At 43.3% G+C, this 12,409-nt stretch overlaps 1 protein-coding gene across 1 annotated transcript; it reads left to right on the top strand.

Annotated features, from left to right (window-relative positions):
- The first annotated feature begins 2,011 nt into the window (after window positions 1-2,011).
- Window positions 2,012-12,322, top strand: ncapg (non-SMC condensin I complex, subunit G). The gene is made up of 22 exons (XM_076728708.1): window positions 2,012-2,066; window positions 2,348-2,460; window positions 2,918-3,166; window positions 3,651-3,879; window positions 4,002-4,147; window positions 4,251-4,335; window positions 4,758-4,950; window positions 5,034-5,183; window positions 6,348-6,488; window positions 7,160-7,283; window positions 7,583-7,672; window positions 8,460-8,648; window positions 8,786-8,896; window positions 9,371-9,490; window positions 9,729-9,965; window positions 10,071-10,252; window positions 10,404-10,569; window positions 10,810-10,977; window positions 11,124-11,247; window positions 11,528-11,575; window positions 11,719-11,788; window positions 11,906-12,322. The coding sequence occupies exons 2-22, from the start codon at window positions 2,353-2,355 to the stop codon at window positions 12,030-12,032; spliced, it is 3,057 nt and encodes a 1,018-aa protein (XP_076584823.1). The 5' UTR covers window positions 2,012-2,066; window positions 2,348-2,352; the 3' UTR covers window positions 12,033-12,322.
- The last annotated feature ends 87 nt before the right edge of the window (window positions 12,323-12,409 follow it).

Raw genomic sequence — 12,409 nt, 5'->3', positions numbered from 1 at the left:
AAACCAACAATCTGACAGTTGTGCCCACGTCACAGCAGTTGGCCAGTTATCGGAGGTATGAAAGTAGGATTTGAACTTTTCTCAAGCTCTTCTTTTTTCATTCTTACATCAGTTTTCATATATCCGACTGAGTGCAACACCATGAATGCCTTCGAGGGGAGACTGTCCGAAAGTGTATGCTGTAATGCCCATTTGTACGATTCATCACATCCGAGACTACAAAGACACAGAGATGTTGGGGAGAGATTGGTGAGGCAGAGGCACTCTGAGTGTGGCCATTTGGAAGAGCTACAAACAGTTTTACCTTCAGACGTGGTCTGACAGCATATCTTCACACCTAGTTTGCTCGAAGGATGGTGAGGCCTTAAGGCCGAGCTACAAGATTAGACAAAAGGACCAGTCTTAGTATATGTTCTTTAGTGGGACTTGTGCCTAAACAAATTTCCAGTTAATCAAATGATCACAAATCATTTGGGACATTGTGAACCTGGGCCTTTGGGGGACCATGGGGATCTGGGGCCCCTGAACGATGGCTGCTTTGCCCAGTCTGTTATCCAGCCTTGGTCAGGGCAAGATACATATTGTAAGATATGACTTTAAACATCTTTAATTTGTACTTACATAGGTCTCTGTGTTTAATAGGGCCACCCAGACTATAAATATTGGGCTATGTAAATGAGTGCACGGTAATGGAGAATGGTTTGATGGTTGAATGTTTATGCAGTTTTATGCAGGCGGTGTATCTCTTTGAAAGGCATTTGGATGTCGTAAGATCACCTACTGAATGTGCCAGTGGATTTACAGAAGCGCTAGAGGCCATTTTTTCACATCTTTGTATCTCATGACATAGTAGGTGTATAGACTAATGGAGAGACTTTTAGCCCCTGCATCCAGCAGCATAAATATTTAATATGATAATATGCCTTTCAGATAATCCTACGCCCACATGCACGCAGGTCTGAAGCAGAAGCCTGACAGAGTGTCCTCTAGATTAAATTGATTTCCAGAGATAGATGGCTGTTGTTGCAATAAAACAAGGTGCCCTGTCTGCCTGTGGAGACAGTTAACCCTGGCCTTCCCATCGGTTGGCTGTCTGCTGTGACAGCTACGGCTTTGGACATCACAACACCAACAGAGGGGTCGCACACTAATAGTCCGTGAGGCTCAAATGTAGGATATGCATGATTAGCAGATTAGTGATTGCTGATTTCTTTCATGCAACCAACATTAAACCACACGATTACCTGGTTCTTTCTGTTTTTAAATGACAAATTAAAAAAAATCCAACCAAGCCCAGTATATATAATGTGTGTGTGTTATAAACTAAATGTTGATATGTGGTCTCACACAGTATTGTGTGAATGTGTTCATATAGATTGGGGACTTTTCCCCCTGAACCCAAGCCTTGTAGGCAACCATAACACATAAGCTGTGTACAGCAAGCAAAAGTTAAGATTTAAATTAAAAAAATATTTTACTATTATTAATGAACACCAGGATCAAAAGGCTAAAAATAAGCAATCTGAACCACTGAAGAATACGGTATGATTTTTAGGCCTGCAACTAATCCTTTTTTTCATTATTGATTAATCTTGAATAATCATTTGATGTGTCAAAAGTCAGAAAATAGTGAAAAATGCACAAATATAGCCAAATTATGGCTTTCCTAATTTTGTGCGACCAAGAAAACAAACCTGAAAGATGGTCAGTTTACAATGAAAACAGAGAGTGCAGCAAATCTTTATCATTATTTAATTGTTACTAGGAATTGTGTTACCCTTTTTTCCCAAAAAATACAACCAATAAATCCCTCATCAAAATAATTGCTTAATTTCCTGTTGATCGACTGACTGATGAATCAATTATATTATGTTTCAGCTCAACTACTGAGTACGTTAATCAGCCTGATAGTAAGAGTTGCCTATAAGGCTAAGGACAGGGCAAACTGACCCCCAGCGTACGTCGTGACGTAGGACGCAAGAGTTAACATTTCAATTCTCGCGAGACGCACGACAGTTGAATTTGAAAACAGGCGGCAGTGCTACGAGAGGAAAACAGGGGAAAAGGTACATTTCTAAGATTTATAACAACTTTATTTCTTCGGTATAATACAATGTCTGGTTTAATATGATGAAAAAGTGTCTCAAGGGAAGTTTAGCTGGGTTTCGGTGTTTACTACACGGTGGGAGTTGGATCGAGGTGGGACTTTGGTTTGCTAATGAGGCACCAGAGACTACCAGGCTGCTGCCGTTAGCATGAAGTAAATACGTTAGTGGAAATGTTACTGCGAGGGAAATTTCTACTGCGGTTTGAGTGATTCTGTCTGTTAATCTGGTTTTCTGTGAAGGAAAGATGACTGCGGACAATGAAATAGACATTAAAGAGGCGTTTCAGCGCGCTCAGAAGGGCCACAATAACAAAGCAAAGCTGGTGGCAAGCCTGAAAAGCCGCTACAGTAAGGTAAGTACACTGTATGTTTGTTTTTACTGTGAGACACAACACTCTTACAGTTTGAATTCATGTCTGTCACCTGTTTTATTAAAACTGGTAAAGGCTGTATGACAAATCTTTATTATGATAAAGTCACTGATTCTAATCATAGAGAGAGATTTGAATGAATTGCCACAAATATAACAAATGAAAGGAAGAGGCAAACACAGACGTTTAAGCCTGATTTAAAAGAACCTTAAGTTGGATCAGTGCTAAACATTTCTGGAGGTTTGTCCCAAATATCTGGTGCATAGAAAGTGAACGCTGCTTCTCTGTGGTTTGTTTTGACCCCGTGGACAGTAAGCAAACCTGTCCCGTTTCACATATTTCACTCTTAACTGCTTTATTTCAAACCTGAACAATCTCTTCTCCTGCTTTTCCTCACGTGACACCTGTTATCAATGACATCCTCCTTCTCCTCTGTCAGATGGAGGACAAGACTCTGTTCCATGAAGAGTTTGTCCACTACCTGAAGTACGCCATGATTGTCTACAAGCGTGAACCTGCTGTTGAAAATGTCATGGAGTTTGTGGCGAGGTTTGCCACCAGTTTCCAGTCCCCACCTAAGACAGAAGAGGAGGAAGAGCAGCGGCAGGAGGAAGGGGAGGAGGAGGAAGAAGAGGATGCTGAGGATGATCATCCATTTCTGAGTTTCATCTTCAACTTCCTGCTCGAGGTATAAATGTTATTACAGGCGTTTATGCATGCAAAGTTAAATTCTTGAGACACTGTGTGTTTCTGTCTGTGCTAGATAATTATAAGTAGTCAACTTTGTGGCAGGTAAATATTTATCGTTTGCAGCAAATGCTATTTTAAGGAATCCTTTAACCCCTGTACTTTTCTAAAAACAAAAACCTCTCTGACTTTGTTGTGAACACTTGCTGTACAGAGGCTCCCGTGTGATTGATGTCTCTGCTGCCTCTTAATCTAGTTTTGTCCTGTCCCATCTGTCTCCTCTCCCTTCCTGTTGGACTCCATCTGTTTGTCGCTCCTACGCTCCCTTGTGATATTCAACTCATTTTTCTCTGTCCCGCTCGTCCTCCCTCCTTTGATCCATGCCCACTCTTGTTCCTGTGTTTTCTCCCCAATACCTGGTCTTGTGCCACCATTTCTCATAAACTGTTTGGACTGTTGCATTCACTGCCTTCCTTTCTTCTCAGTCTCACAAAGCCAGCAGCCATGCGGTGCGTTTCCGTGTGTGCCAGCTGATCAACAAGTTGCTGGGCAGTATGGCAGAGAATGCCCAGATAGACGACGACCTCTTTGAACGCATCCACCAAGCCATGCTGGTCCGTGTCACTGACAAGTTCCCTAATGTGAGGATTCAGGCTGCTTTGGCCATGACCCGCCTACAGCAGCCAAGTGATCCGGACTGTCCAACCATCAACGGTTTGTTTGTTTACACCGTGCAATTGTAAATATGCTACTTCCAGTACATTTCTTTGAAATGACTCTTATAACCAGGTTCTTTAATCTAACTGTTCAATGCTTTTTTTCTTTCCACTGTTCAGCCTACATGTTGATTCTGGAAAATGATGCTAATGCTGAGGTGCGACGTGCTGTTCTTTCCTGCATTGCAATGTCCCCTCGCACCCTCCCCAAAGTACTCAAACGCACCCGGGACATCAAAGAGAACGTCCGCAAGCTAGCCTACCAGGTAGCCCCAAATGATGTCAGGTTATAAAGCTGTGATCTGATTGAACACTTGTTAAGCGTCGTGATTTCCTCCAGCTTCAAAATAACTTTGTCTTCTGTTTAAGGTTCTGGCTGAGAAGGTTCACATTAAAGCTTTGTCCATCGCACAGAGAGTGAGTCTCCTGCAGCAGGGTCTCCGTGACACCTCAGGTAACGGTGATTTATCTCTGTGTGTGTGCGCACGTGCCACAACATTACATTTACACTGACAGATTTTTCAGTCTAATACTTCAATCCATTCAAACTTTTCTTTAGTTATATTTCACTCAGTCAGTTATTTTCTTGATGGAATATGAAATAGTTAAACAAGTTTGCAGTTTTCAGAGCCTATATTTTTTTACCATAATATAAAACAGAAAAGAACAAATTCTCACATCGGACTAGCTGGAAGCAGCGATTAAAATCTATAATTATTCATTTTATTTTCTTCTTCTTTTTGCCGTTTTTGCTTGAAAATGACAAATCCATCAAAAATAGATTAGTTTTCTGTTGATCAACTCAGTATTTCTACTCCAAATTGCATTGTGCACAGTTAATGTCTGACTGGTTGTGTATGTGTGTGTGTGTTGTAGAAGCAGTGAAGGAGGTGGTTTGTTCTCATTTACTGCCGGCCTGGCTGCTTCGGCTCGATGGTAACGTCATAGAGATGCTGCACAGGCTGGATGTAGAGAACTGTGCCCAAACAGCTCTGGACACACTTACAGCCATCTTCAAAGACAAACCCACCGGAGAGCTGCTGCAGAACAGAATGCAGCTCGACAACAGGTAATCCTCAAACTCTCTCTGCCTCTCACATGTGCCACAGTAACATTTTTGCAGAGATCAGAGATTGTGTGTGTTGTCAACAGGAAGCTGATCCCAGTGGACTCTCTGTCCTGTGAGAATGTGCTTTACTGGAGAGCTCTGTGCGAGTTCATGAAGGCTAAAGGAGACGAGGGTGATGAAATGCTGGAGCAAGTGTTGCCAGACGCCGCCACTTATTCCGACTACCTCTATGGGTGAGAGATGAAGCCGAGTTCATTGGATTACATTCATAGTTCTCTCGCTGTCAGCTGTATGTTTGACCCTAACCGCAGAGACAGTTGATCAGTACCAACAGGCTCGACAGAGTGATTTATTCTTGCAGTTAAAGGAGGGTTCAGAGCTTTCTTAAAATAACACTCAGTTGCCCATATGAACATTTGAACAGGGTTTTCCTGCTGTAATCACTCTTCTTATCATATACTTAATATCATATGAAGTAATTAATGTAGTTTCTTTGTGATGCTCGGAATATCTGAACACACCTAACGCCATTTCCATGATGACCATGTTGTTGCTCAGGTATCTGAAGGCAGGTCCGGTGTTCTCAGAGGAGCTCTTTCTGTATGTAACTGTGTGACCAACTCATCAAATGCTTACGTTCAGCTTAACCTGGCCTGTTACACTTGAGTGTGGCATCTATAGAAATATAAAGCCATCCCCGCAAAACAAGCGAAACAGTTTCTGCTGATGCTCAGTGCTCTTGGAAGTCTGTCATTTTTTTTATTTATGTGATCAAAGCCAGATACTGCCATCACGTTAAGATGCCTCAGGGCATCTGTACTGCTTTTATTGCACAGTAACACCTTTGATGATCTGACCATTGTGATTGAGAATAATGCAATGCGACAAATCCTTCTTTCAACTTCAATTTAGCATTTACCCAACTGAGAAATGTTACTGCTCAATCCACACTCATTCACACGTCTAAAATGAAATTAATCGTTCGTTGCATCGATGTTTGAGCGTTCTGCTGTTTTACCACCTGCCTAATCTATGTGATGCTGTAGTGTGAATTGCTCCTTCATTAAATTTGCTCTAACTGAGTGGCACGCCTAACATTTATCTGCTCATAGAGTACACGTATTAATTTGCTTCAATAAGGTTCAGGTTTGTATAAATCCCTCAGCTGATAGCTGATATGTGTGTCTGGGGCTTGTAAGTAGCACTGGTGCCTACAGTGTTGCAGTATTGCATTTGATATGATGGTGTTGTTTATGCTGAGTTTTACCGCTGTGATTCTGGTACCTGAGGACAGCCTAAATTTAGTCTTTGCTGTCACCGAGTGTCTCGCTGCATTATCTAATCTGACTGCTCTGAGAGCTCTTATTATCTCCACCTCTTGACTCCGACTGTTGTAGATATCTGAAGGCGGTGCCTGTGCTGTCAGAGGAACAGAGGGCCGACTTCAACCAGCTGGAGCTGGTCATGACCAAGGAGTTCATCTCCCAACAGCTCATCCATCTCATCGGATGTCTGGACACCAACGAAGAGGGCGGCAGGTAGGACGAAGGACAGGCGTGTGTAGGTGGAGTGGGAGGGATTTGTGCAGTTTGTTTGCTTAACTGTGTTGCTCACTTCTGATGTTTGTCCTGATTAGTTATAGTATGAACAGTGTGGGGCTGCAGCTAACCATTATTTTGTTTATCAATTAGTCTGCCAGTTATTTTCTCAGTTAATCGTTTGGTAGATAAAATATCATATATGCCCAATGTATGTATTTAGTCGTTTGGTCCAACCAACAGTCCAAAATCCAAATCATTTTATTATTAACCATGACACTGAAGTGCATTATATCTTCATATTGGAGAAACAGAGTATTTGCTTGAAAAAGGACAATAAATTCATCATCAAAATAGTTGCTGATTAATAAATCTGTCAGTCTGCTGCTCAATTAGTCGACTACATGTTAGAGATCTAGACTGTAAGCTGATTGGGTGGTTAAAAATCTGGTTAGATATTGTTGCAGCGACTCTGTTTAAACATATAGGATTAAGACAATGTTTTAAATCTGCAGAATGTGCTTGTTTAGTTTCGTAAGAGATCTTAAGTGTCCGTAATTTTGACAAATTCAGTGTCCTGTCCAGCCCGGTTTGGTTTGTTTGGCAAACTCCTTCATATTGTCCAGTTTGTTGAAGTGTTTTTCCTCAGACCGACTGTGCTGTTTTTGTAGGAAGCGCATGTTGGCCGTCCTGCAGGAGATGTTGGCTCTTCCACAGACTCCCTCCTCCCTGGTCTCCCTTCTCACAGAGAAACTCCTCACCCTCATTCCTGATGACCAGAGACGCATCCAGGCTGTAAGTTCCATTTTTACACCACAATCAAACATTTTCACTGCTCTAAATCCAGTGTTCATTCATTCCACTCACAAGGGGAAATGCACAAATTATCATAAATTCAACTGGCAGATCAATTTAACATAAAAGCAGAAATTATTTGGGGGATGAATGTGCTGATGGGTGCATGAATTAAACTGTCCTGTGCCAACAATGGTCTTTTGTTTGAGATGTCGCAAAGTGAAACGGATTTCCCATTGAGTGCTGCTCTCATTACCGCTAAGACTGATGGTGAAATGAGCTGGCTTTGTGTTACACAGGTGGCAGAAATCATCTCAGACGTGAGGGAGCCCATCACGGAAGCCAGTCGGCCGGTGGATGAGAACGAGAACCGTCGACAGCAAGTCCAGGTGGGCAACGCTGTGCCAGCTGAGAGCGCTCAGAGCAATTAGATCCCTTTCAGTGACCTTTTGGATAGAGCAAAACACCACATGTTGGCAAGATTATTACGAGGCCATGGAAAGATTGATTGCTACAAAAGGATATTCAGGTTTCCTATTTTATGAATGATCCAAATGCCTGAATATATGAAAGGTTTTACATGTTCTAAAAGTGAGATAACTAACAAACTAGCTCTTCTTTTGACTCCTCAGTCTTCTGTGCTCTATTTATGTTCCCTCTGTCTATTTCTGTTTGTCCGTCCTTTTGCACCTCCAGCTGGCAGACTGATTGCACTTGGAGGCAAAAGCATGTTTAAGTAGTTGGGTGGAAGGTGCATATCCTGTCGTCACATTTCTTCCCTATTTAACCTCAGTGACAGTCAATTGTTACCTAGGAACACCAATGGGCTCAGAGGGATTGCTCACAACATTTGGGTTCACGAGACGAGTCAAACCATCTTGTGTTCAACTTTCAACAAGCACTGAAACTCTGTAATATCTTGGAGGCCAAACAGCTGCAGAGGAAGTCGGTCCTAGCCCAGATGTTTAGCTGCCTTCCGTTCTGTGCACCTGCTCTCTGTCCCATCTCTCTTGGTTTCACTGGGTGAAGTAACCACTGGAGGGTTGTAACCTGTCACAGAGCCTCAGCTGTTGTTGTTAGTGGAGGTGCAGTTGCCCATCTCAACATCCTCTGGAGTGTATTTCAGCTAAGGAACTACTCTCTCCTCTTCCATTTATGTCCCTGCCTCCCCTCCAGCTGGCAGAGGTTAAGGTGCGTATCTTAGAGGCCAAACAAACCCTGGAGGACTGCATCACCGCCCAGGAGTTCAGCCGCGCTGCAGAGCTGAAGGACTCCATCACAGAGCTTGAAAACCGCAGGAACCACATCATCCAGGAAATCGCAGAGAGTACCCAGCCGGCCGACAAGGAGGTCCGCACAGAGAAGGTACACGATCACGCAGGAAGTGCCGCCGCTGCGTCCTAACATGTCATTCAGTGTTATTTACTCAGTAGAATTCAGAGAAATGCGACAGAAAAGTCTTAATGTGTTTCTTTTCTGTTTTATTTCTGTTTTTCTCCCAGAATGACCCAGAGACGCTTCTGAGGTGTCTAACAATGTGCGCAGAGCTGCTGAAGCAGATGAGCATCAAGACGCGAATCGGCCCGACAGTTAGCGCCTTAATGTCCTCTCTGGTATAAACCCACACTGCACACATCATCACATCTTTCACTGATGTTACAGTAGACGTACAGATCACAAGCTCCATCTGGATCTTTTAGACATCCCAAGTATCAGAACCAAGTTACTTGCCATAGTTTTGGTTGACATATGTTTGATTGGACAGCATACATTTTCACTACCACACAACCTGAAAACTGTTTTTTTACCTTTACTAAAAGAAAGAATGAGAAGATGGAGGTTACGTGTTCGTTATTTACATCAAACCATTGATGCAGATTCTGACAGAATCAGCTGCATACATTTTCTCCTCTGTGTGTTTGTGTAAAATGATCCATTTTCCAATGTCATTTCACTTGTATTTCCTCTGTGATTATTTGCTTATTGTTTATTGAAGCCATCTCATGTTGGCAAACGTTTCTGGACGCCTGGAGTGAAGTGAAATCAGTAAAAAGTTGGCTGATGTCGCTGTTCTCCATCTCCATCAGATCCTGCCCAGCATAGCAAACGCTCACCCCGCAGTTCGTAATATGGCCGTAGTGTGTCTGGGAACATGCACTCTGCACAGCACGGAGCTGGCCCAAACCCACATGGTGCTGCTCCTACAGGTAAATGTTAAACGTGTGTTTTGTCCACCTGAAATTCAAATATATTCATAAAGAACAAACCCAGCATACTGAAGATAAACCTTTTGATTACTCTGTTCCACTGCAGCTAATAAAAAATAAACTTGCATGCTATCATGGCTAAGAAGGAAAATATTTTTCCCTAATTTTCGCTCACCCAAAAACACAAACACGAATCATGTATTATGGGCTCTAAATTGGTCTGTGTGTGTGTTTTCAGATTGCGCAGCTGGATGAGGTAAAGATCCGTATCAGTGCTCTTCGGGCCATCATCGACCTGCTGCTGCTGTTCGGCTTCCAGCTGCTCTCTGAAGCAGCTGCCACTCAGACGGCGCCACCTTCACAGTCACCAGACAGACAGGAGGAGGACGCGGCGGTGATTGAGGAGAAGGGAGATGTACCCGAGGACAGCACACAGAGCATACTTGTGATGCTGTCAGACTTCCTGGACAGCGAGGTGAGGCTTGAAATATTTACTGTATAAAAAGTATGTGTCTGGTTTTCTTTGGCTCGAAAAAGCTGAAGACAGTTGGATTGAATTGTGTGTGCTGGACATGTTCAGGTGTCTGACCTGCGTACAGAGACAGCGGAGGGCCTGTCCAAACTAATGTACACCGGCCGCATCTCCAGTGCCAAGATGCTCTCCCGTCTGGTGCTGCTGTGGTACAATCCCGTCACCGAGGACGACACCCGACTGCGGCACTGCCTCGGCGTCTTCTTCCAGCTCTACGCCCGCGAGAGCAGGTAGACAAGCAAACCATGAGCTCTGTGGTTATTTCATTGTCTTGCAACTTTATCTTTCCCATCGTCTTATTATTAGTTTGACTACTTGCAGAGGTGAAGTTATTAGTCGTTTAATATAAACTGATATCAAGGGTATCTTTGTGCGTATTAGAGCCCACCAGGAGGTCGTGGAGGAGAGTTTCCTGCCGACTGTTCGGACTCTAATGAACGCTCCAGCCACCTCTCCGCTAGCTGAGGTGGATATTAACAATGTGGTTGAGCTATTTGTGGAGCTGACCCGGCCAAGTGTGCTTATTAAGCCCTCAACTAACACAGAGGTAAGAAACCTCGCTGATCGAGCTGGACTGTCTCCATTGAGAAATTCCTCTCTAGCGTTTGTGTTTTTATTAGTGCAGCTTTTCCTCATATTGCTTTCTTCCCACAAATACATTTTTTTTGAGTATGGATGATGTCTGCAGATTGTCTTGAATGCTTCAGTTCACTTAATCGTTTGAGTAAACTATTTCTAAAAGGCTCAGTGAGACATACTGAATGCATATGCTTCGCTCGTCTTTAAGGAGGTGTGTGTCCATGACTACTTGGCGGTGCGTATGTGTGGGGAGATGCTGAAGGACCCCACAGCCCCTGAGGTGCGTCTCTATGCCAAGACTCTCAGCAACCTGGAGCTCAGCAGAGATGAGACCGTTCGGAAAGACCTGCAGACTCTTCTGCAGCAGCTGGTACAGGTACATACAGACTCAACAAGGCAGAGGAGTCTACAGTCAGGCTAGCCGCTCTGTGCGAATATACTTCTGCACAGTGATGCTTTAAGCTAAATGCTAAAGGTAAGGCGATGTTCCATTTCTCCTCTTTCCATCCTTCTTCTCTTCAGGTGGTGAAGGATCGTGTCTGTCTTCGTGCTCTGGAGAAGATGATGTATCACCTGATGGACTCAAAAGAACAGGCAGAGCTCCTCAGTGCCAGCGCGCTGCAACCATTGGATGTCAATGCAGATGGTACATATGCAAACACAGTAACAGTCTATATAAAAGGCCACCTGACATCCCGCCGAGCATCTGAAACAAACATTACCTTCTCACTGGCTGCGTCTGACTCGATTTACACAACACATTAGTGACAACGCTCCCTGTAAAAGGATTATGTCTTATTACCAGAATGTTGCTAAGTGGATTAAAAATGCCTCACTCCACCCTACACCATGTCTGTCAAGACAAAAATAGAGCAAGCAGAGAGGAACTGCAAAAATCTGAGTTTCTGTGTGCCATATTTCCACAGAGACTGCAGCAGACGATCCATCTAAATCTGCCAAGAGAGCCAAAAGAGGTAATGAAGGTTCTGTACACTCATCTAAAACTGCACTTGTTCATAGCGCCACTGTATTTTTAGAGCTCTTCTCCTCTACCTGAGTCAAGGAGTTGACTCAGCATTGTGAGGTAACCTGAGTGTGTGTGTGTGTATGTGCACAGGTCAGAGGAAAGTCTGCACAGCCAAAGGGGGCAGAAAGCCGAGCAGGAGGGCAGAGTCATCAGAGGAGAGGTGAGTGTTTTAACTCAGTCTGTCAGTATATTCCCTGTGTACACACTCTGATACCATCACTGTATGTTCTCATTTCTCAAGCTGATCTTGTTCTGGCGCTTTTTGTTTTGGCTACAGTGACGGGGAAAACGTTCCAGAGTCAGTTCCTCTGGTGCGTCCTTCACGGAGGGCCAAGACTGCAGCTCTGGAGAAGACGAAGCTGGACCTCAACACCCTCATTAACCAGGAAGCCAATGTGTCATAGAAGTCAGATCATGAACAGTTTAATCAAAACTGGAAACTGAACTGAGTTATTTTTGGCTAATGTTTATGTACTCCAGTCTGTTATTCACATACTTTTATACTTTACAGAAACCTTTACTTTTCATGTATGACATAACTGATGTCAGTAAACTGAATTTGCCACTTCTCTGATTTAGAGCTCTTAAAGTGGATTCACCTCTTCGTCATATTTCTTCTGAAGTTTTATGTCTGTCTGTTTCCCAGTTTCAAGTTCTGTCATTTTAATCATTAAAATGAAATATATGTCAATAATGCGTGTCCTCTTTTTGGCTCAGGATTGTCAGTATATTGAATGAACCTTCCCAGATTGTTTTATTTTGGGGCACGGCCAACTTCGGG

Source organism: Chaetodon auriga, chromosome 4 (genome assembly GCF_051107435.1).
Source record: "Chaetodon auriga isolate fChaAug3 chromosome 4, fChaAug3.hap1, whole genome shotgun sequence".
NCBI lineage: Eukaryota > Metazoa > Chordata > Actinopteri > Chaetodontiformes > Chaetodontidae > Chaetodon > Chaetodon auriga.
This window is presented reverse-complemented; position numbering and strand designations above follow the sequence as displayed.

What these genes read in the sequence shown, in the direction of transcription:
- ncapg (XM_076728708.1), top strand. Translation starts at nt 2,353, where the DNA reads ATGACTGCGGACAATGAAATAGACATTAAAGAGGCGTTTCAGCGCGCT. An exon ending in ACCAGAGACGCATCCAGGCT is followed by an intron (nt 7,284 to 7,582) that starts GTAAGTTCCATT and finishes TGTGTTACACAG; the next exon opens with GTGGCAGAAATCATCTCAGA. An exon ending in CAGACTTCCTGGACAGCGAG is followed by an intron (nt 9,966 to 10,070) that starts GTGAGGCTTGAA and finishes GGACATGTTCAG; the next exon opens with GTGTCTGACCTGCGTACAGA.